Source organism: Aethina tumida, chromosome 4 (genome assembly GCF_024364675.1).
Source record: "Aethina tumida isolate Nest 87 chromosome 4, icAetTumi1.1, whole genome shotgun sequence".
Classification (NCBI taxonomy): Eukaryota; Metazoa; Arthropoda; class Insecta; order Coleoptera; family Nitidulidae; genus Aethina; species Aethina tumida.
Window position 1 is genome coordinate 9285932 of NC_065438.1, and position 25455 is coordinate 9311386.

The 25455-nt window shown below is 39.1% G+C and overlaps 1 protein-coding gene across 5 annotated transcripts in view; it reads right to left on the reverse strand.

Annotated features, from left to right (window-relative positions):
* Window positions 1-25455, reverse strand: part of LOC109606251 (maternal protein pumilio-like) — a 152035-nt gene that overhangs the window by 4695 nt on the left and 121885 nt on the right. For 3 of the 5 annotated variants that reach the window (XM_049966983.1, XM_049966982.1, XM_049966986.1), the window contains 7 exons: window positions 3753-4061; window positions 2976-3255; window positions 1713-1838; window positions 1221-1470; window positions 555-1158; window positions 283-472; window positions 58-226 (listed from right to left, as the gene is read on the reverse strand). In XM_049966983.1, the coding sequence (XP_049822940.1) occupies window positions 58-226; window positions 283-472; window positions 555-1158; window positions 1221-1470; window positions 1713-1838; window positions 2976-3255; window positions 3753-4061 (1928 nt within the window). The remainder of the gene's footprint in view (window positions 1-57; window positions 227-282; window positions 473-554; window positions 1159-1220; window positions 1471-1712; window positions 1839-2975; window positions 3256-3752; window positions 4062-25455) is intronic. The other 2 variants (XM_049966984.1, XM_049966985.1) reach the window with 2 other exon arrangements.

Below are 25455 nucleotides of genomic sequence, written 5' to 3' on the forward strand. Positions count from 1 at the left end.
ACAGACACAACGAGTCAGTTATTATAGATCAGGGTGTGGAGGTGGGTAGCAACGTACTTGTCGTTAAATCCGCAAACTTCCTCGATAAGTAGAGCCCTCTCAGCCCGGGTGGCGTGCGTCACGCACTTTTCCACCACATTGCTGGCGAATTTGTGTTGGCTCAAGACCAGCACTTTGCCCCTCACGTTGTTTATTAACTGTGACTTGTCCTCGGGTTTGCCGTGTTCTGAAACAGTCGCGAAATAACAATAAAATAATTAAATTGTAATGTGGAAATCTTACCGAGCACGTGTTGGATGACATAGTTTCCAAACTGGTCCTGGATCAGTTGATCGGTGTGCTGATGTAATTCAGCCAAAATGGGGGCGGTCTGTTCGGGTGTACAGTGCTCGAGGATGCGTTGGATTACGCGACATCCGTAAGGGTGGGTCGACAGAGTGTAGACTTGTCCGGAAAAGGACTGGATGATGAACTGCAAAATGGTTAAGAAGTCAGACTATTTGTCGCCTACACTACTGGAAATCCAAATAGTGCATGAAATGGAGCCAACGTACACTCACCTGCAATGCATTCGGATCGACGCACTCGATACACTTCTGGACGACGTGGTTGCCGTTTTGATCTTTGACACACTTCAACACATGTCCGTCCAATTCCCTGACGATCTCCTGCTGTTGTTCAGCAGGTATCGATTCGAGTGCCTTCTGAATAACTCGGCAGCCGTACATCTGCAACGCCAATGGCAATACGTGTCCGCGCACCTTTTGTGCCAGCGTGGTCTTCTGTTCGGGGGTGCCGAACTCGAAGAACTTCTGAATCACGTAGTTGCCGAACACATCGGTCATCAGGTTGTAGGCGGCTGACAAGATCTCGTTGAACACCATCTGCTTCTCGTTGGTGGTCGCGCGCTCCAGCTTTTGCTGTATGAAACGCGAACCGTGCTGGTCCTGCGAGAACTCGACGATGTGATTGGCGAGATCCCTCAACTGCAAGTTCGGGTAGCGGTTGTTGCGGAAGTCCTCCAGCAGACGGGAACGACCTTGTGGGCCCTTGTCTAATGCGCTCGGTACTGCGGTGAGCGACGAGTTGATCTTGGTGAAGAGGGAATTGGTGGAGCCGAACATTGCGTTTGCCGACAAACCGGCCGCAACCGAATTTCTATAAAATAACATACATGTATGTAATAAATGTAACAATAATTGTGTTGTTTTATTACGTACCTGTATTTAGCTTCCGCTCCGGGAGCCGCAGACAACACTCTGGATGTTACAAGGCCGCCTAGTTGCAGCGGGGCAGAAGGTGGAGGCGTTAAACTGCCACCTCCGGCCAACGGACTGGGACTACTGCCTATGTTGTACGAGGGCCATTTTTGTCTGTAATCCAGCGACGGTGAAAACGCAGATGTGTTCCTGTCGAAGGAATCTCTTCTGCCAGTCGCGGTGCTGCTCAGACCCAATCCACTCAGGTTATCTGTATGAAAGAGTGCCCTAATTAGTTTGGGAAGGATGCTCGAGAAGCAGCAGATTATTTACAAAAGCGTGTGAGCGAATGATAATGAACTTTCGTTCGATTCATGTCAGAAGAAAGACAACGTGATGATATATACTGTACAATTTTATACAACTTTTTACAAATTCTGACTTGGATCTCTCGAAACTGCGACGGCTCCTCTTCGAAAGACAATTAATTAGTAATGGATGGTGATCCCCTACCTGTGTGAAGAGAGGTCGTCGTGGCAGACGATCCGATGTTGCCCAATGATGAACTGCCGAATGGGGCAGATGGGGGCGCTGCGTGCAAGGTCTGGAACAGGCCCGAACCGACACCTTGGGCCACACCTAGCCGACACCAGCAGTTAGTAAGATAGACAGACAGACACACCATGTAATGTGTTGGTTAATTATGAAACGAATTTATGGAATTAATTCCATATACACATATATATTGTTAGATTTTCATTTTATCAACCGTTTTAAACGTTCACTGTTTGATAAAAACGGAAAATGTCTCATGTATGAGATTTAAAGTAATCATACGGTGTAGTGAGTGAATTATTTATGCGTTCTTTGATCACTAATGCAACAACGCATTACTTACTCACTCTTGAGAAATGACTTCATAACTTGGAAGGTTCGTATCCAATCGGAAAATTGCAATTGCGACCATTTCTACGGTTACGGCATCATGAAATATGTAATATCTAGCGCAATATTTATTTGTCGCTTGTGGCTTGTACCGTAAGCTGCATGAAAGATGATCGTCATTACAAGTCTGTTGAATAATGAATGCGCTGTGGTAAGTGTAAGGTTAGTGTTGCATATATACCGGTACATCTCAATTGCCTTTAAGGTTTTACTATGTAAAATTTATTATGCGTTAAACATATCAAAGACATTAATAACACTATTATCATTTTACTGTATCGATTGCTATCAATATTTATCTCTCTTTTGAAATAAATTACAAAATGTTAACAACACCTGGGAACAAACTTAAATTTCTGTACAAAAATTACAACTATACAATATACACATTTTTTCGACTTTCACTACAGTGTTGATAATTTCAGCTGCTCACCCCGGGAAAGGGTCATGGGATAATTAATTGTGACACCGGATTAAGACTGTGGAAACTTTGAAGACGTCGTTTTCGTTTGCATGTTTTAAAGTGTAATTCAAGGAAACGGCATGAATCTCGAACGGGGATTGAGTGGGAGGAGGCGGCAGATTTTCGCCCAGACACAAAACTTAAATTGCATCTTTATCATGGAAATTGCCGGTCGGATGCTATGTAAATGTCGGAGACGGCGTAAATTTGTTGACTTCCGTTCTCTAATTCCCTTTTTATGCGAATGTAAAAAGCGTGTTGCTGAATGTGTATGTACAAATTAGTGTTGCATTAATAATGTGCCGTAAAACCACCACCAAACGAACGTTTAGAAATTGGAGAGCAACGAGTGTTCTGCGGATACTTACCACCGAGGGTACCGCCGTTGACCGAGGTGTTGACGTTGGCAGTACCGTAGATGCTCTGCGGCGTGTTCGTGTACAAGGAGGCGGCTGCTGCTGCTGCCGCAGCCGCTTGCGTTTGCCTTCCAGCGGCGGCAGCGGCTTGCGCCGGCTGTACAAGAACGGGGGCGGGGCTGACGAGGCGCATGGGGGTGCCGTTGCGCATCGCGGCTGCGCCCTGCGCCATGAGGATCGGTGCTGCGCTCTGGTCGTAGTACGGCACGATGTAGCCACCCGGAACTTGAGGCTGGAAGGGAAATATCCATCGTATTTACACTATTTATAATGTACAACATTTGTAAAGGCATCTAACTCAATTATGATCTATTTTGAGATATTTTTACAAGTACAAAATGTGTGTGGCGTTTTAACTATATATAACATACAACTTCTAATTTCGATTAGTTGTCAAAATTTTAATGGATTCGTTAAAATTGCTCTGTACATAAATATTTAGATGTCATCTTTTTATTACTTTTATATACAATATGTTAAATGTATTCACACAATAGTTATGTAATAAGAAATTTATAACATAGCAATAAATCTGCTTTGACACGCAATACTTTTTGAAAACGATTCAATCAATTAGTATTAGTGCGCTTTGTATGTAAATATATACGACTGGCATAAGTGTTATAAGATTGCGAAACGAAATTACTTTCCAAAAGATTTATTGCTAGATTTTGGTACATGAGAGGGAAACGAATTTAACTGTTAAAATATACAATTTGAGTCAAATACCTGCACTTGCTGTTGCGCCTCGGCGGTCCCGTTGGGGGTGAGCGGTCTACGCGCCCCATTGCTGGCGCCCTGCTGGATGAGGTTGGCGGGCGGTGCCGGGTAGACCCACGGACCAACGCCGTAATACTGTGGCACGCCGGCAGTTATCAGATAGGGTTCCTGTTGTGGGTTCAGCACGTAGGGCGCCTGCGGGAAGGCGGCGGCCTGCTGCTGCTGCGCCAGGTACTGCTGCTGCTGTTGCTGTTGGAGGAGCTGCAGCTGGGCGGCGTTCGGTGTCGGCTGTTGCGACTGTTGAGATCGGAAGAGTTGCTGCAATGATTTAATGAAGGTTAGGAGATGTTTTGAATGCGACGGCCATTTGTATCTGGGTGATTTCAGATTATGAATAGAAAGTGCACGCTTTACATACTTAATTAAGTTACGAAGACAAACACGCATAATAAATGTCCCGATTCTAGATTAGATTTAATTTATGCGTTGCATTGTGTGAGTGCAGAGAAGGTTCCCTGTAGTTTGGAGAGCACACTTCGTAATGCCGAGATGGGTTTTAATAAGTACACTTAACCGAGGTCCTAACGAGTTTGTTGAGTGCCATCATGAAGGTAATTATGTTAAGGTAGTTGGCCTATTTTCGGTGGTTTCCCGCATCTGTCCAGAAGAGCGTTAACTAGGAAAAACTGAGGCCTGAATTCTCACCAATAAAAAGTACAATAAATCTAGTCGAGGACATTAGTTTTCCTCCCCTTATTTTTGTGTATCGTGCCAGGGGCCGTTCTTTCTCCGAGTGCGTTACCATTCGCATTGATTTGTTCGCCGCGTCCGATTGTTTTCTCATCAAACACTCGAATAGGAATTGGAAATTGAATTTCACGTTTCGAGACAACCCCAGGACGGGACTACTTCAAGGACGCCACAACGAAATACAAATATGGATATTTATTTACATAAATCGGAGTGACACACATTACAATGTACAGAGCGAAGCCTTGATGATTAGATAATGGGATATTATTCCCAGGAAACATCTCAAGAACTCGAACGTCTTTCCGATGTACGTTTGTTTGCCGAAAATGTCAATAAGGTTCGTGACAAAAATATTAGTTTCGGTGCGACGATCTGATGGAGTTCGACAACCAGGCAGTGCAAGTTCAATAACGTGACCGTTCCAAAATAATACTCGCAGATATTCTGTGCTTTTTCACATTTCACGGGCGATTCGGAGTTGAATGTTCGAATATTAAAGTGGCAGCGGATGGTGATGACGGTTTCAGCTGGAGCATTCTCACGAATTAGACCTCATTGTTCCTTCGAGACTCTTTAAGATAATTTCTCTTTTGCGAGATCATAAAAATGTCAAACAATTTGTTATCAATGGACTACAATGACAACATCTTTAGTACTGATGTACGCGTGGAATTTTAATTAACGGGGATTCTGTAACAATTGAGTTATATCGTATCGATTTGAACTGATTACATTAACATGTCAACAATCATGCACCTGCTACGAGCTCCAACATTCTATTATAAATCACACAGAACAAGATACCGACAGTCGCACAGGCGACGAACCTTTAATTACACAGACTGTGTTTCGTTAATACTAAAACATAAAATATTGGAAACACGCAACGATTATCGCATCCGCAGCGGATGAATATCCATGAGGCACAGATTCATTTGAAGCAGCGCCGTCCTAGATCTCCCATTTAAAATTGCGCATCTATCATGCAACTGAATTCCGCGATTATACGCCTCTGACACAGATAATGGCGTAAAGAGGGCAAACTCTTAATATACGCCACAGGTTCCGATTATCTCGTCCGAGTACGGAACTGTTCGCGAGAATTAATGGAATTGGCACTCTGATCTCTTTTCGTGGCGAATAACGGTCCGGCCACGCCTCGTGGTTTAATCGTCCTAATACGTTTTTATTAATCATTGTTACGTAGAAAAAGCGCTTCGAACGAATAATTATTTTCAGATATCCGGTGATAAAGAACGATTGGAAATTCGTTTTGATTTACGAGTTCGGCTTTTGCAATCGGAATGAAAGAAAGAGGCGAACTTGGCGAATAACAATAATATTTTTATTGCATCGACGTAGCGTTTAAATTGATATTTATTGGCGACGGAGTCTCCAGTGGAAGGAAACAGATAAGCCAATCTATTCCGGTCTGGGCGCAGCGAAACAAAGGCAAAAAAGTCGGCGAAATCGATTCCGTTGAGGGACCACAACACCGGTATAAAATATGGGTGTCCCTCGCGAGGAATAACTCAAAAAAATAAGTAGTTCCGCAACGATGCAGTAGTAAATGACAAGTAAAATCGCGGTGATTTATCAATAATTGGCGTTGAAAGCCGCCGGCACTAGACGTACCGAACGCACAAGGTGAAGAAGAACTCTGTTATTTTCAAGGGGAGGGAAGATCCAATCTGGGGTCACCGTTCCGACTGGATGGCCGACAGGTCAGCGCACCGCGGGGTGTACTGTTTTTTTTCTTCTTCACTTAGTCACGAATTTATTCCCGCCAAACAGACGGGGATTCTCCCGTGAAGATGGGCAAGATAGGGACAACAACTCGTCATCTCCGAGAATGAAACGTCCATCCGTCCAATAAAAATCGGCGAGGTGTTACGAGATCCTGTCTGATACCACTTGGGTTGGTGTAAATCTATAATATGATATCCGTCAAGCTTTTAACCTTCCATAAATGAACAAATTATATTGTCTAGAAGGAAAATCAATTAAATATGTTTCCAGCAACGTAATTAAAATAAGCACAAGGATTTCCATTTAAATTCGTTTATCTAGTTGCCCGTCTGTTTGCAGCGTCTCATATTATAAATATTTGAACGAATGGCTCGGCAAAATAAATAATTTCAACAGGAAAACCTTTAAATTCCGGCGTGACAAATAAAAACCGCGTTTTGTCGTTTAAATACATTTGCGAAATTGAAATGTAAATCCCATCGGCAAACGAAATTTCACGTCCGTCTGTCACACGGCAAGAGAGAGAAGCGAGGCAGCGGTAATCCTGCTGAGAAAGAATTTTGCGGGGACAGTTTTAAAAGCGGGACTATTTTATAATGTTGACTTTTTCTCGACTCGAATATCCGAATTGAGCAATTGAATCCTGAATAATGTTTGTGTTTTGGGGTCTTGTGGAATTTTAATTGAACCTAACAAGGGAAAACACGGGAATTCTTGTGAAAAGCTTCGGTGTGTCGATAAATCGGGGACAAATGGTGCCTTACACATAAGTAATTCCGTATTTTACGCAACAACCACGTACTCAAATAATAAATGGCGTATGGAGCACAGGGATAATCCCTTTCATAACCGATTCCCGTCGATTTATGTATTGGAGCACACCGTACAACACAAATCATACATTTTATTGCATTTTCTTGCACAATATGGTCTGTTTTGCGTCTCCGAGTTGCTTCCGTCGTCAGGAATTTGTGTTTGAATAGATACCAACACAACTAAATGTTGCAGGCACGTGAATCACAAAAAGCCATTATTACATAAATGTTGCAAGCACAACGAGTGATCCATAAAATGTCACCCTTAATCGTTTCTGTTGCTTCAGGCCACTGTATGGTACTCATTTGAATTTTTACGAGTAAAAGGCTATTGCTAAATTTACGTCGGTGCAATCTGTAAATAAATTATTGGTTATTTTACTAGCAAGTCGTAAAATTAACGGTGAACGGACGGTAATCCGTCAACATGAAATTGTTGCAACTTGATGGGGATGAATAAATTAAATCAAGTTTATAAAAAATACTGTTATTTGTTAGGCGTTGTCCCAATTTTGGGTTGGATGAGGAGTGTGAACCTTCGACCTTCATCAGTCCGTCTCGTCTTACGTCCTCGGCATTCGATATTAGGTGGTAACGGTACACCGAGTCGCAACCACGACGACGATGTCGCACTGCACCTCGGAGTACGTTGACACCGTGAACGCGGCCTAAATATCTGCGTCTCTCGCGGAACCAACAGTAAATTTTTTAATCGACTGCTAATCGTGCAAAGGATTATGTAAACTTGAAACGTGACGTTTGTGTTAGCCAAACGTGCGAAATGTTTGCGTATCTCATCATCGAAACCGTTGTCGCCGATCCCGAACGAGGTGGAGGTGAAGACGGATTGTGCGTGACACATCTCGTCGAGGTTGTTGCCTTTCCGATTCCAGGTCGATCGCGATCAATTCATAAGTCCGTCTTAATCGATTTTTTTTACCAGCGGCCCGTCCGATATTTTTCGGTGTTAATGCCCCGCAGTCGCACAAACCGGCCTAACGGTACCGGTTACTTTTACCGTATTCTCGTAAGGAAATTAATTATTTTGAATGTGGCGGAATTGAGCCCGGAGCGTGAACGGAACATCAATTAGCCGGACGTGAGCATCACCTTTTTTTTTAAATGCCCGAGTCGAAACTGGGCAATTACGTTTGTCGTGTGTGACACAATTCCTGATGGGTGTTGGTCAGGCGGCTAATATTCATACATTAAGAGATTGCAATCGCAAATATAACAGAATGGTTCAAATGGATGGGTATTTTTTTGAGTAATGAATTTAGGTCACATTCTCTCATCCATTAATACAACATAGAAACTTTGCACTCTCCCATAAATATGTGTTGTCAGTTATTAAGTCGTTAACGTCGTTTTTTTTCATACTTTTCAAAGCAAATTTATTTATATTAGCAACAAACTTTAATCAATGATCTTTTGACATCTTTCGGTAAGGTGAAAAATTCCACGTTCAAAGAAGTCTTGGTTTTGAAGGAATTGAAACTAATGGTAATCTGATGGTATTAAGTCAAGACTACAGGGTGAATGTGGCATAAGTTTCCAATTGATCTGTGTTAATTTTTGACAGGTAATCAAAGAGGTGTTGGGAAGGCGTTTTCATAATGGAACACTTTTGGGATTGGCCAGTTAATGACTTTTTCTCTTGATTTCTTCGTTCAATTTCGATAGTTGACGACAGTAGACATTCGAATCAATAGTTAGGTTTCTTGGAAGCAGCTCAAAGTAGCCTAAACCCTTGCAGTCCCACCACCCACAAAGCATAATCTTCTTTTGGTGAATATTGGCTTTGGATGTCGATTATGGGAAATGGATCGTTTTGGTTACGATTCAGCAAAAAGTCGCATATGCTAATGTGTTTCCAGAACGAAAAAGAGCAAACCAACGTCGACACTGTCGTTTAATAAGGCAGTTATCGTCATAAACTTCATACAATGATGCTCAGTTTTTGACTGAAACAATCACTACTAAATGAAATATGGAGTTCACGTCATCAATGAAAAAAAAAACGATACTAATTATGGAACAACTCAATATTTAGAAGTAATTTTGGAACGCGTTCAAGATACACAATGAGCTGACAAATATCAATCAAATATAGAAATACACAGAAACGATTGTTACTTTCCGGTCTCCCTAATATTATATATGAATTTAGAAGTGAAATAAATCATTCATTATTTGTGCAATTATGACTGCCGTTCTTTTAAAGTCCGAAGCGTTAATTAACACTTTCCAAAGCGTGATTATGATCTAAATATTTAGAAAGAAGATGCTGTTTAGATACATTTTATATTCGTTGCAGATGTTGATATTTTTGTGATCTAAATGGAATTTAATTTTGATACTTTTGTGAACGAGAAACATAAGCTACAATTTAGTGAAAATCGATTATGGTAGTTTGATTGGCAGATATTTTATTATAAAATTTATGTTTCGCCCTTAAAACCCATTCCGGCATAATAAAACGATAAAATTTTTACGCGTTAGCAATATAGGGAGGTCAGAATTCGTGGAGGCATTTATGGCATTTCTGATCGGATATAATGGGCCAGAAATAAATGCGCATTTATTAAAGATGCCCGGATGTTTTCCTTTCAGATTGAGCAGATTTCGAGGGCGGCACAGGAAATAATTAAATTCGATACTTGAAGGAGAGAAAAACAACGGATCGAATATTCGTTCTATGTAAATAATATTCCTTTGACGATAATTGCGTAATTTAATATAGATCAAGTCGTCTAACGCAGATACGCAGGAAACTCAGCTAATTTCGACTGATTGCGTGCTGAAATATAGATGTCGGATTGTGTCTCTGGAGAGAAAGAGAGAAGAAGGAGTACGGTGTTCTTGTTATTTATTTATATGTATAAGGAAGTAATGTGGCCCCGACTGAGCCGCGTTGAGAAGTGGATCACGATCGAATAACGGACTGTCCGCAACCGAGAGAGGAGCCGTGTTTGTGCCCGTTTGCCAGTTCATCGAACCTTATTACCATCGAAATCGGCAACATTCTATCAAGCGATAACCGCCCTAACTAACCGACGGGACAAAACTCGCCATCCCCAAAACACCCTCGCATTATTTATTTATCACACTCGCGGGAGTAGTCTCCCGTTTCTTCGACACGCACCTCCACGGCCGCAACTATCCCACATGGCTTTTAAATTAATATGAAATGTGGCCGGGAGGCTGCAGAAGGTCAGGTCTCGCATTTCGTAGTTAATTGCGTGTGCGGATAAAACAAACCCCGGCAAGACGTTACGGACGGAATGCCGAACGTGATTCCGAAGTCCTTGTTCTCTTCCGGATATGGGAAAAACTCGGACACGCGAGTAAACTATTCCCGACGGCACAAATTCGAGGATAAGAATCGATAAACTTATTTCAAGTTTAAATTGCGAACGGACCGAAACAAAGGACTAATGGACTAAATTGACAAACCGTACTTGTTCTTAAATTGTCTGATATCACCGTCAAGATACATTACCAACGTTCCATTTCAGCCTATTCTTTGTCTTTGGTGCTTACCTGTAACAAAAAGAAATCATCAGAATTGATAATGCATTCGTTTGACGCAAGTCTGGATTCGTAACAAGATCGGATTCGAGTGAGTAATGAAATATCTATTCGAATGTAGATCTAATGAGTAATTTAATATATTCAGTCGTGCAAAAATATTTAAATTAAAAAAGTCTTTTTCAAAAGATTGTATGTACAACATTAACCTTTGTAATGAATAAATTAAAATAATTCAAAATTTTATTTTTCTTTGATATTTTAATTAAGCTTCGTGTTAGCTTTTAACATCCAAAGAGCTGGGGAATTTAATTAACCGGTTTATTTTTCTAAGGCACCTTCTGATTGTTGCACGGTTTATGTTATGTGCACATACATGTATCCGACACACATAAAAATTAATACAAACTAAATTCAACATTCGCAACATTTTCATGAAACAATTACAGAACATCGCAATGCAATGCATATTAATGATGTTGCACTATCGAATAAGAATTTAATTAATCAATTTTCGACATTGCCATAATAATGAATATCGATGCCAATAAAGCATGTAGTAAATTATATTATGTCAGTATTAAATTAGTAGTTTATCATAAAATAAGTTTTGGCCAGAAAATTTAATAATACATATTAACATCAAGCGAATAATTAATCCCGACTAATATAAAATTCATACCAATAAAATATAATAGCCGTTCATTCGTTATATAAATGCATTAACGCCGTCATAACTCCGTCATGATCTGATTCTTTTAACTAACCACCAATCATAATTAAAGAATAATGAATAAAGAAACGCGGGATAATAACATGTTTACTGGAGCATTATTTACAAGAAAACTTTACTAATTAAATAAGAAATATATAACGTTTGAATTAGTACGATGAACTCTTTTAACCGTTGGATAATGAGCGACACTAAACAACTTTTAGTGCTTTGTTGCCACAGACCAGATTCGTCACAAACTGTTCATTATTTAAACTAAATCATGGTGCATGTACTAATTAAAAGTGTTAATTTTTAAAACTTTCTTGGCGTGTTACTACACCGAGTCCTTTGAAGTGGATTATTTGAATTATCTGGATTAAATATTTTCAATTATTTTAGTCTTTATTTTTTCTTTCATTTTTAATTCATCTGTTGTTTAGAACTGTAAAATGTCTCAAAGAAGACGCGAAGTCCTTAAGAGTTAGTTAAATGACATGGTGGTCGACAAGGAGCTATGATTGAAATGGACTGCTTATTTCTTCTAGACAAAATCATACATTTTCTACATCTAGGCTTTGTGTATATGTTAGAACCACTGTAAAGGGTTCTACTATCAGAAGAAAGTTGCTGAAGCTGGTTAGCTGGAAAACGTTTTCGACACCCTCTGTTAAACAAAAAGCATCGGGGCAATGATCATCGCCTAATTATTCACGGATGAGTTTAGGATAACTCACATAGCCGTATATAGACATAAAGTGAACGTTGTGAGAGATATCATGAGCAAAACATGGTTCCAACTGTTGCTTTTGAAGGTGGTTCTGTAACAGTGTGGGAAGGAATTTCTTGTAAGACACGCACGGAATTGTTTTTATTAAACCCAGAAACTGTGAATGCTTGACGATATCATGACTTGGTTATTCAATCAATGATTATTCCATTTACTGAAGAATTTGAACTATATTTTGTTGTTGTAGAAGACAATGTCCGGCCTTATCGTTCGTTACATATGGTACTGTCTTTAAAGACAAAAGAAACCACTAACCAGGAATTTGCTGATGTTAGAGAAGAATGGATGTTATCTGAAATTATCTTTCTGACGTTGGGATTAATGCTATGGCCTGAGCAGTTCCAGACCTTAACCCACCAGAACATATCTGGGACATTCTTGGGAGACGTTTAAGGGACAATCCTAATCGTCCGAATAACTTGGATGAGAAGAGTCTTCCACTCGAAATTTGATAGAATTTAGACCAAAATGAAATTCAAACTCAGATTTTGGGTATGAACAGAACATGTGAGGTAGTCATTCATAGTAGAGGTGGAAATACTCCATATTAAATTCAAATTTGTATTTTTGTATACATCAAACATTGTTAATTTTTATTTTTTTTGGAAAAATACTATTATTTTAAACTTTTCGTAACAATTATGAATAAAAACCTATTTTTAAATAAATATACAAAGAGTGTATACGTTTATTTTTCCTGTTTTCAGAAAATATTAATAATAATTAGTTATTATCTTGGACCAGAGAGTGTATTTGTTGCTGTATAATGCCAAATGATTGAAATTATCCAGTTCAAAAGACGCGCACAGTACAGTTGATGCGGAGCGCCCGGCCATTTCGACGTCTTCACGAACGACAAAAGCCAGTTGATTGCCCTCCGTCGGCTTAATCCACCGAAACAGCCATTGTTCATCGTTCCGGTGCTTCCACCGGCAAGACCGACCAGTTTTCGACGCTCGACTTGTTCCAGAGAATCTTCTTCGGAAAATTGTCACGCGAACCAAACACAAAAATGTCAACGGCCTCGGTATTTAATTGCCGGGTTCGAACTCAACGTAACGAGGCTAAGACATTAGGAACACTTTAAGCAGTGTGGGGTCTTTATGGGACTCACAATCAAACCTGTCACGGTGCCAAAAATAAGCTGGCTGTATCGACACGAAATATGTCTGCGATAAATTAAAATGGAAACTTTCCTTAACGGGATCACGCGATTTCAAAGGCGACAAGGTGAATCGCGTCCAATAAACATCGAAACTAATACTGGCAAACATCGTGAATTAACCGTGTTTGGCTCCGTTTCAAAGTATTTTCATTGAACGGCGGTATTACTCTCGGAAGATTGTGCTGCACTTGCTCTTGACGTGGTACGCCACAAGTAAACAATTTACTGGTGCGACTTTCAAAGGTTTCAGTTATAGAATTCGTGGTAAACGTGTTACTAATGAAAACAATAACTGCTCTGTTGTTTGTTTACGCTGCATTAAAACAATGTCAATGATAATTGGTTTAATTATTCTAACAGAGATTTGTCATGTCGTTCTTGAAAAATACATTCAATACTGAATAAATTAATATTGCATTACAACTGAAACGTTTAAGATAAAGCACAATGTGTACTAATCGCATACCCACACATTCATTACAACATCCAACTCATTGAAACACAGAAACCAGATCAACACAAACTCTCCTTGAAACATCTTTACTTAACACGTAGGTGAGGTTTAACATTTCTTTGTTCGGGCAACATAATCTGCATTAGCAAAAATGATCAAATACACGTTAAGATCTTTCGTTTCGAGGACGCAATTAGAAACTTCGGCCACTTTCGCTGACGCCGGCAAACGGTCAGGAAATGCAGCGGCGACGGAATTGAAAATAGGTGAAAAAAATAAACAAGCCAGAAAAGTTTAATACCCCCAATTACATCCGCAAACAATGTGGAACGTTTGGGGCCTTCGGCGAGTTCCTATCGACGGGAATTAGTGATTTTGAAAGCTCGACAGAAACACGATCGTATCGACATCGTAATGAACAGTTTATTCCATCATTTTTGTGCTGAAACATTGCGATTGTGTAGAATTTTATGGGTCGGAGCACGTACTGTGACAGACTAATGTTTTACACATGAGTGTCATGTAGTTTTTAAAGTTTAAGTTGAAGTTGTCGTGATTTTCTACAGAACAAAGAGCGGCCGCGGCCGCAGAGCGTCAGCTGTACGGTGTCATAATTTATGCAGTCGGAGCCAAACAATTCCATTAATAGAAGCTCATGCCTCCGCCTTTACGGCATAGCGAACGATATCGATATTACGTTACATCGGTAGCGAAATTATTGTTTATTCAGGGAGAAGTGGTGGCTTGACATTGAAACAATATCCCCTACGTCCGAACAGAAATAGGTTCTAGTCGATGCATGAATTCACATCGGATTTCTATGGTCGCTTTCAGTTCGGTTCCGCAATAAAACAAGAAATAACGTAAAACAACCGGCCAGAATCGATAATGGTAAACATTCTGAGAAATTGCACCAAACAATACAGACATTTAAATTTAGCGCAGCTAGCCTAAGGCAAAATCCCTTTAGACGCTGAATTCGAGCACCTAAATTAATTTTCCGGCACAACGAATCCAATCAGGATCCCGCCAAACCGTTTAGTTTTATTTTTGAGCGGGGACCCTAACAGGGACGTGAGTAAATTCGCGATCGTCTCGTGTAAGTGTGTTACTGTGTTGCGGTGAGCAAACTGGGTTAATATACGGTGGCGAGATTGCGGAGGGCCTCCGGATCGTCGACCCGACGTCGATCGGTCTTCGATCTTCGGTTAAATTGCAAATATTTGGAGAACCGCAAAGTAATGTCGTTTCAACGCATGTGGATATTTGATTGTCATTTGTCAGCTAATTATGTATCTCGAAGGCGTATTTTGACTTGATCACCTCTTTTGGAAGTAAAACAGTAAAATATACCTGTAATCCTCCCTTTGATTGCCAATTTCCAACTGAAGATAGACTAAAGTCTAATCTTTAAAATGGTGTATATTAAAAATTTGTTCGTTTAAATTTAATATAAGGAAGCAGATTACTTTCCGGTCCCCCTAATATTTAAATTCAGGCAGGAACTAATGAAATTATCATATAATGCGATAACGTTTGCCTACTACATTCGCCTCCGGCCTGCGAATTAACAATTACGACAACTGTATCGAACAGTTCGAAATCCAATTCGAATTTAGAGGCGCTGAAACGGTTGCCATTAACGTCATCCTAATGCGTTTCCAAGTAGCACCATGTACAGACGTTATGCTAGCAAAAACTTTTCACAGTAACAACGAAAACTTTTCCTGCACGCTAACGAAATTAGCGTGAAGAGTTGCCCGTCGCAAGAGGACCAGCATCCACTCTCTCTTCCCGGCCGAAATAATCTAGTTATTTATCCTATTATAACAGTTAACTTGATAATGGTAAACTGTTTAACTTGGATATCATTTGTAATAAACTGTGAGCAGATTGTTTCCCCATTGAACGTCCCCCAAAAAAATATATTACGACGCATTTTCCGTCGTTAATCTTTCTCATGTCCCCTCGCAAGGAGTGGAGCCGCTCCTAGTTCCGCAGCTGTTTTTTGCACCGCTAGAAATGGAACAAACGCGATGCCATCGGGAAATTAATTAGATTGAAATGTCTGGATGTTTTAACGAAATGAAAATTTGAAATGTGATCGGGCACATAATCAATAACCGCCATTTTCCAAAGACCGTCCTTCTTGTTCGTTCGTGGAACTTTTGTTTTGTGTCGGTTTTGGGGAAAAATTCCCTCATACCCGGACTTTCTCTTTTGTTTGTACGTGTGGGATTTAATAGCGTATACACACACAGGCGATGTTTATCGATATATTCGACATCTGGATAAACATAGACAAACTGGTAACGAGCCATACAAATGAACATTTGTACATCTTAATCTTTTGTAACTTTTCCAAGGGCGTTTCATGAATCACGAAATAGCCTGTTTAAAACTAATTTTTGTGTCGTTTTGATCAGGAAACGCGTTTGACATTAGTTTCGGAACAATCTTTAATTAAACAGTCGGAGGGAATAAAGTTTTCGTGATGGACACGAATTAACGAACAAACTTGAACATTTCATTACGAGACCGATTGGAATCAAACCAGCGACAAACCTTAACACTTCGAGCAGTTATCAAGATTTTCAATTTAGTCTAATAGTCTTGAATGCGAAGAGATGAAAGCCATCCGACGAATAATAATGGTGGTAACGGTTATTTTCCTCCCTTCCTCTTTATCTAATGGCGTTGGAGTTATTTCAGTCGGTCAACACGTCTCTGCGTAAAATCGCCACTTTATTCGGGGAACCGTCGAAATGCCCTATAGTTATATAATAGAGCAATTAAACGAGGACTTTACTGTTAGTGTTCGAGTTATGATTCTGTCTTTGTTCTACAATTGATCACATCGGTTAACTAACGCGATTGTAATCGTGCAATCGATAAACTGGATACGTACTAAAACGTTACAGCTATATTTGTTAAATCCGTTCAAACAAACCTGTTCAAACATTTGAAATTGTATTGAGTGATATTGAGAAAACACTCCTCCTCTGTGTTGCCAATTTTTAACGATGTCTCTCGTGCGTACCTTTGTCAACCAAACCTTAATAATTGAACATTAAAACATAATTTGCGCCGAAAAATCTGCTACTCCAATTAAACCAGACGTTGAATAAATAAAAACCCTTATAGAAACATGCGACCGGAATTAAATCAACATTTCTAAGGCCTCAAAAGTCGAATCTGGAAATATTTAATCACATCCAGCAGAGATGTTCGCTTAACCGCAGGAAAATCACTTCAAAGGCGGTCTGAACTTCAGAGTTTCGGAATAAAATTCACGGACATGCAATTTCCGAGGATTTACGATACGCCTTAAAAACGTTGCACAAAACAAACTTCAAAATGTTGAATTCCTTTGTTTTAAAAAAAATATTTACTTGTGCTGGGTTTATCAAACTGACTAAAATGATAAATATATTTGTTGTAAAGTTTTAATCTTTTTATGGTTTATTTAATATGAATTACCAACGTACGATCTGTTTATTATTCCAGTTATTTTCAAGCGAAAACTACAGTTAAGTTCTACAAAGAACATCACAATTTTAAGACTGTTTACGATATAATGATGAAAAATGAGCTCTAATATTAACACAGCTTTGAAGTCGCTCTTGCCGTTGATTATTTTGATAGGTTATTTGTTAATCTCGTTAAAAAATCAGGGGAATTTCGTTGATTCAAAATTTAAAAACACAACACGCACGTCATACAATAACAAAAGCACACAAGACTTGCGAATTGTTACGTGGGTTCCAGCAATCCGGTTACCAGGAGATGGAACCAGGCGATAAATTTGGTATAGGAATGTGGTGCCGGTGCCACAGTTGTTTCAGTGACATAATCGAAAACAAGGTCGACCGGACGGACATTACCAGCAAGCACCATTGATCGACATTACGTGGGATGTCTTCACTTTACCTTTTTCTTCCGTTGCACTTATTTGAGCAAGGGAGGAATATAAAAATGTTGGAGTGATGTTGTACCTATTTTTATTTCCTGTTATGGCGTACCGCTGTTTCCTGTTTGATAAGGTGCCAGATAAATATGAAATAATAATGAAAATAAGCGTAGATAAGGCACACACATGGCGATAATTCCTCGTTATGGCTTGCGCCACCAATTAAATTTCAAATTATAATAGAAATTAATAAACTCTAGTTTATTAGTTTTAGTAAAGCGAAGTGAAAGCTGGTGCACTCATCATTTGTTCCTGAAAAATTTGAATTAAAAGTAACTTTCTATAATGTTATAAACGTTCGCAAAAGAACAGAATTTGCCAATTAAAATGCTTAAAGAAGGCAACTGTAATTAGTTCCTTATCTCTTCCATTTGCAAATCGTTTAAAATGGAACAATCCAAATGGGTTAATTGAAAGTACACAATCATCCAACGAGGAAAAGAGAAAAAGGAGGAAAAACTCGGATCGAAGCTTTTGAAACACGGGGAAATCGAAATCGATTAGTCGTCGTCGAACGATTTCCTTTTGATGTGCGCCCAACGGTCCGATGCAACGATGAAAGGGAACTATTTTTATTTGCGGCCGTGTGTTATGGAGGATGACAGAGTCCACGATTTAAATTCTCCGGTGGACGAATCGGTTTGGGTGCATTTCTGTTGGGCATCGATGGAATGCGACCGGGAATACGGAGGTGAAATTCTTCTTCCTGTGGGCGTGATTTTGCGCCACTATCTAAGACGATACCCTCTTTGGAATCACCCATAGTTCTAAAGAGAGACTTGATTTCGTAAGAAAAGAATGCACGGTATGGATAGCGTACAGGATACTTCCATTAAAAACCATTAAAGTGAAATTGACAGTGGTCAAACCAACGAACAAACATACAGAAGCATTAAACCCACAACCATTTGAAGAGTCGATTTCATCTACGTGATTTAATGTGGCAAAAATGAATGAATTTCTATCCTTATTGGACGAATAGGTAAACACGGCCATTTAAAGAATCTCAGATCTGACAAATATGCATCGACTAATTTGCTCCTTGTTAATATTTACGGTCTTTAAACGGGATAATACCCATCCAGCGCATATTTGTTCCGTCACAAACAATGATAAGTTATGAAAGTGGCACTCGAGCGTTATTAATGCAAAAAGCCAACCATCTGTGCCTACCACTTGCCTTTATTATGGAATTAATCTATGGGGATTGACGGCTGATAAAATGTCAACGTGCGTTTTAATTAAATGATAAGGGGATAAGAGGAAAACAAAACGAAAACGATGACCAAACGTCAAACATTGCAGAAAAATACCTGCTTGGGTTTATTTCCATTTTCATGGCACCATCAAAATTGTTTATAGGTACAAATTCCGACATAAAAATAAAACTTACATTAATTCGTCATGTTTCTAAATGTCTGATACTCGTATATATTTATGAGTGATTACAACAACTTTAGTTTCCAAAGTCTACACTTTCAAACTAATTAAGTATTTTAGATTGGAACAAAAGACTTTGTGCGTTTACTTGCAAAGAATAAAGTACTCTTAACTGTGGAAAGATTAATTAAAAGATAGCACACTCGCAAAATCGAAATCCAATCAGTCGTTAATACTTTACCAGGCACGTTTTAAAATCGGAACGAATGCTCACCTGTAAAAGAAAAGCAGCATTTAGTACAACCGTTATATAAATGGCCCACTTACAATAATTTAAAATCAAGCAAGCAGCAAAGTAACGGTTGTGCATCGTCTCCGAAACACCAAATTTATTAACCCCTCGAAAACAGCGGGGCTCCACTCGTCCTCTTCGGTTGCACGAAGCGAGAACTCTCGAGAGTGAAGTGCTAAGACAAACAGACGCCCAACGGAATCGTATTTCGCACAGAAGGCGGCAACGAAATGCAAACGCCGATAACCGTGTCCCTTAAGGGTAAACAAACCGATGGGTAAACAATTTTATTCAACCGCCAAACTGTCATTTTGTGAATTCAATAGTTTAGTACTCATAATATATTAAATTGCAATTAGTTGAGTGTACAAGAAAGAAATTTTAAAAATAAAATGTACATCGAGGAGGAACGAAGTAAATTTTACGACTTAAATTTAGAGTCGGCAATTTCCAACGAAATTGCTGCTTCTAAAAGAGACTGTCTTCTCATTAAAACGCACATAAAAGTACAAACTAAAAGTAGTGGAGCAATTTTTAAGATTAGACCGCATTATAAAGTGCAGTCGCCTCGCAATAAGATCATTAGCCGGTAAATACAATAGTTTGTAAACGAATGGGTCACAGATTAAAAACAAAACAAAAGTTTGTTTTTAAAAGTTGTGAAAACCTCATAAACTGGAGTGGTTTCATTAAACGTCCGCAGATATTAGGGATAAACTTTTTTCCAATTTGCCTTGAAACTATGCATAACATTTGAAAGTTAGTTGACGGTGGGACCGCACAAAAGATCGTCGCTCCTCGAGAAAAAAAATTCTTTAGAGAGAGATTTAGGAACGGAGGAAAAAACGAAATTGAATTACGCCTTAGCCCTCGGCTGGTATTCTCGGGCACGATCCTGCAACTTCGCCACCTTCGTCCTCTCCTCACGCCACACAAACTCTTTTCATATTAGACAAAAGGTCAAACGAACTTTACATTCGAATGTGCATTGTTGTCTTCTTTGATTCATCCAAATTTGTTTCTGATGTAAATCAATTGACGGCAAACAATACAATACCGAATTTGTTTATTATTGGGTTTAGGTGACGTGAACTACATATTTCATATAGTAGTGATTGCGTGGCTTACATTCTTATACACTATTTTAAAGATTAGACTTTAAATTAACGTCAATCAAAAACTAAGCGTCATTTAAAGTTAAAAATGAACAATCAAAGGGAGCATTATTTATTTTGAAAAGGGCAAAAATATAGTGCAGGCTTGGAAGAAATTAGGTGAAGTTAAGATAATGGTGAGGACTGCCTTACTGAACATCTTACATCACTACCGATGACGACAAAATAATGGCATTAATCGAAACTTTGGGTTCCTCACGAATTATCCACCTCACCAAACGCATTAACATATGCGACTGTTTAATGAATCGTAAGCAAAACGACCTATTTCTAAAAGGAATCATAATGTGTGATGAAGCAAAATGAGGTCCCATAATCGACATCCAAAGCCAATATTTACCAAAAGAAGATTATGCTTACTGTGTGGTGGGATTGCAAAGGTATAGTCCACTTTGAGCTGCTTCCAAGAAACCTAACTAAAGATTCGAATATCTGCTGTCGCCAACTAGAGAAATTAAACGAAGAAATCAATCAAGAAAAGATGTTCTGAACTGGCCAAACCAGCACCTCTTTGATAACCCGTTAAAAATTAACAGAGCTGAATTGGGAATTGATCCACCCTATACTTAGCACCATCAGATTACCATTTGTTTCACTCCTTTCAAAGCGATTTGAATGGTAAAACTTTCGATTCCGGTCAGACTGTTAAAAATGAGTTGGACCAGCTTTTTGCTTCTAAAAACCAAAGCCTCTTCTAACGTGGAATTTTTCAACTTATCGAAGGATGACAAAATGGTCAATATATCATTGATTGTTAATATAAATAAACTTGATTTGAAAAATATGAAAAAAACTACGTTAATTATCAAACAATCCAATAGAGGCACATTTAAAAATGCCTCAGGAGAATTTTCTCACAAAATATTCATTGAAATTGAATACAAAAACCGTTAGTGCTTGTTTAAATGTTGGTTTTAACTTCTATCTTTGTTTAAATATTAATTAATTATATTTAAAAGAATAAGAACAAGTACATATTAATGTTAGGTCAATAAACGAGGCACTGCGGGTGAAATGAGATCGTTTTAATCGTCTTTGGCACATGAATGAAACGAACTGGTGCAACTGGATGTATGGGTGTGAGTTGCCCGTGTGTATTATGCAAATTTTTCGCTTTAAAGTGGGTGTCGAAATTGCATTGAGAAGACGACGATCCGATAGTAAAACGTGTCGATTCCATTGTAAAACGGAGAGCCGCGAACCGTTTCCACATTCCGCGCGCGTACAAATATGGCTTTATTAGAAAGCTGGAGATATTATGGCCGTAAATGCGGGAACATACTTAGCAATTTATGGTACGGACGCGTGACGTCACTTGCCCACACTGGAACCGTACGAGTCGTTCGAGTGGCGCACTAAATAATAAATTAGGGCGACACATGTTTTGGCAGTGAGTTAAAAAAATCCAAATTTACTTTAGTTTTGCTCTAGTTTAAAATTAAAAATATACATTTTATGGGAATAAGAATTAACACCTACGTACCTCATGAAGGGTTGGATTTAAAACACGAGAGACCGCAGCCCATAATTTAATGGAGGATTTCAAAGGATTTTTTTTTAGTTAGTTTTCCGGCGGCACATATTTATGTTTCTCGTCGGCGTAACGTGTCGTGACTCCGCAGAAAAATTGCACTTCTAACAAGTTGGTGCAATTTAGTCGTTTACATTTTTCTAATTTATTTAGCGCCGTCCCGCACTTCGAGGCGCATATTTAAATGTGCAAGTGAACATGTACACGGTTTACGAGCCCGGCAACGCCAAAAGGATAATAGATGCTCCTGCACATCTTACAATATGCAAAAGTTAATTTCCTAATGTATCACTGCCCATTTTGTCACTTCGAAAAATAAAAACAGAATTTATGGCTTATGAAAATTTTCAATAAAATCGTCGATAAAAGAAAATTGAATTAAACGGCATAATTTTCACAGGAAACTGCCGCTCACCCTTGCATGTTTTCGCCTTTATTGCGAAATATAAAATTTAAAAACACTCGTGGTGGTATAATAAATTCACCCCTCGAAAAAAAAAACGTTTTTTTTACGGCGATAGGAAATTAAGTTGCGGAGAATGATTTCGGCTTTGATGTTTTCAAAACCGGTGTCATAAGGAAGCACATAAAAGTACCGAGTGTTCCTTTGGCGGAGTTGGCATTTAAATAAACCGTCGAAGAAAGTATCGACTGAAAAATAATTTAATCTTCTGCCGTTTGCACAATTAGCGTTTTTATAGGATTTACGGCGTGAAAACGGCGTCAATGTTAATTGGACAGGGCCGCAGTGCAGTCGTGACGTCGACAAAACAAATTACCCGCGACATAATAAGAAAAATGGTCGGTCATTTTGGTTTTGTGTTCGTGTTTTACCGAGCGACAAGACAATGCACGTTTGTCAGTCCATTAGGCCAAGTCCCCTGAACTCTTCGACTCCTCTTCGGCACAGTGGTTGAAAATTATCATTTTTGACTAGGCTCATATTTCATCGGACGGCCAATTTCCTGGCGGCGTTTTTCCGCAACGCATTAATTTCCAAAACGACTTTTCGTCGCGTCAGACAGATAAAACAGGTGAGGCCCAGCACGAACGGGGGTTGTTCGTACATTAGCGAATCTCGAGGTGCGGCCCTAGGGTGCGGCGGGCTCGTTAAAGCACCGCACCCACGTACCGCCACTCGTGGGGTAAACAAACCCCTATACGCCTATATAAAATGTACCAGTCTCTGGACATTGATGGAAATTTTAATTTCAACGTGAAAACGGAATGGGAGAGATAAATTGGCAACTGATTAATAACTTCGGTACCCCTTAACGGGCCAGGGAGTCATAATTCAACCGAGGACGTGACTAATGAATATTTGGAGGACATTTTAAAAGCTCCTTTTCTTGTAGGAACTGGTGATCGTGTCGGGGAACGACGAGAGAGACGTCGCCATTAATATGGCACACGCACTCGTCCGACGTTTGCCGGGGGCAACGGAATTCTATCCCTTGAGAGATTTGGGCGTTTTAGGAGGAATAATTGCCACCGCCATAAATTATGGGATTCACACGTGAACCGGAACCAGCACGAATAGAAATTGTATCAATTAATTTAATACAGTATAAAATTTCCGTAAGTACAAATTTATAATTTAGTGTGTTGAACTAAAATATTCAGTGGGACGTACAGCTATAATCAACATCAACATCGTATTCGATTACATGATAAGTACAATTGATCCGTCATTTGTGTAAACTATAATAATATTAGCGTCGTGTATATTCATAATCAATAATTAATTAATTCTCTATCTGTTGCAGCCCTTGATTAATCACGCCGAACCGGCGTTGTTAAATTGAATTTACCTGGGCCCCTCACGTTGGCGACTAATTACGGGCTTTTAATAATAAGTAATCAATAGCATCAAAGCGACATTACGTCAAAAACTTCATGGAAAGTTGCAGTTTTATGTTGCTACATAGTCACAACAACAGCAATGCAATTTATTTTGATTTGAGCCCCCCACAAACGTCCATTAAGATAAAATAAAAGAGATCTCGTCCGAATCTAGATGCAATTTTTCATATCTAAGCCCATCGTCATTTCTGTAGCCAGCCCGATAAAAAGACAAAGTAACAACACGACCCCCCGCCAGTGCAGCCCCGAAATAATTCGCAAGGAAAATAGCGACGGAGGCGGCAACGGTCCCATGTAATCCCGTAATGCTTCCCTCCACGGGCGCAGAATAACCCAATTTGGGGCCCGACTGGATCAACCGCATGACTAGAAACCGTCGCTGTGTGCCAGTTTCGAGTTCAATTTTCAATTGGGGGGTGCCCTCCAGCAAATATTTCGGGGGGGAATCGTGCCGTTGCCGAGCCATCCACAAAAGTTATTTACTAATGAGAAATGGCCGGGTGTGATCACGGACCTCAATCAAATAAAGAGACTCCACTAACATTTCATTTATTTAAACCCAGACACAAGTTGTTGTGCTCCGATTAAAATATTTAAATAAACTTAGGTTAAAACTATTGTATTTCTATAGTAATTCTATTACTATTACTCAATTTAATAAATTAAATAAATACAGCTAACAAAAAATAATTTTATTTGGGTCACCCCAGTAAAACGAAATGTGTTTTGAAATGTTGTAAACAATATGTGTGAGCATGATTATATTTTATTGTTTAATCAATAATCAGGCACTGTTGTGGATTGATTGGATTGTTGAAACTCGTATGTGCATTAACAAATTGTAAGCATGTAATTATATAAATTTATGTGCACAATATAGAGGTTTAATTTAAGAAAGTTTATTACTGGTTGAAAACAAGTTTTCTAATGTGGATGGTAAACTTTTCGAATTTCAAATCCGTACCAAACTTTTATTATATTAAAAAAGAACATGAAATTTTCATTAGATAATGCATTACATCGATTTTCCTTCTTCCATTAACAACAGCACACAAGTTAATAAAATAAATGGAAGTTTATAAACATAAAAGTTGTATGTGCAAAATGCAAAATAAGTTGGCAGGTTAATGTTTCGTGAAGCAATCTTTAACAAGCCTGCGAAACTGTGGTGTTCCGTGATTTAAACGTTTCCCTAACAACATAAAATCGCGACGCATTACGTTACACCTAAAATGCTTTTGAACATTTAATGCCCGTTCAATCTCATAAATAAAGATTTTCGCAATCCCTCTCGCAAAACATCAAGGTGGCGACGCTTGAGAATTAATTTAAACGTAATAACAGTAAATAATTTTTGACACATTAATTGGCAATAATTTCTTGGGACTCGTAATTATTCAGTGCACAACTTAAGCCAAATTGCTCGATCGTCCATCATACTTTACGCAGTATTTTGCGTATATTGGATAAGAAAAACAAGCAGTTATCCTGAAATAATTGGTACCACTGATGATTAATAAAGCATACATGTG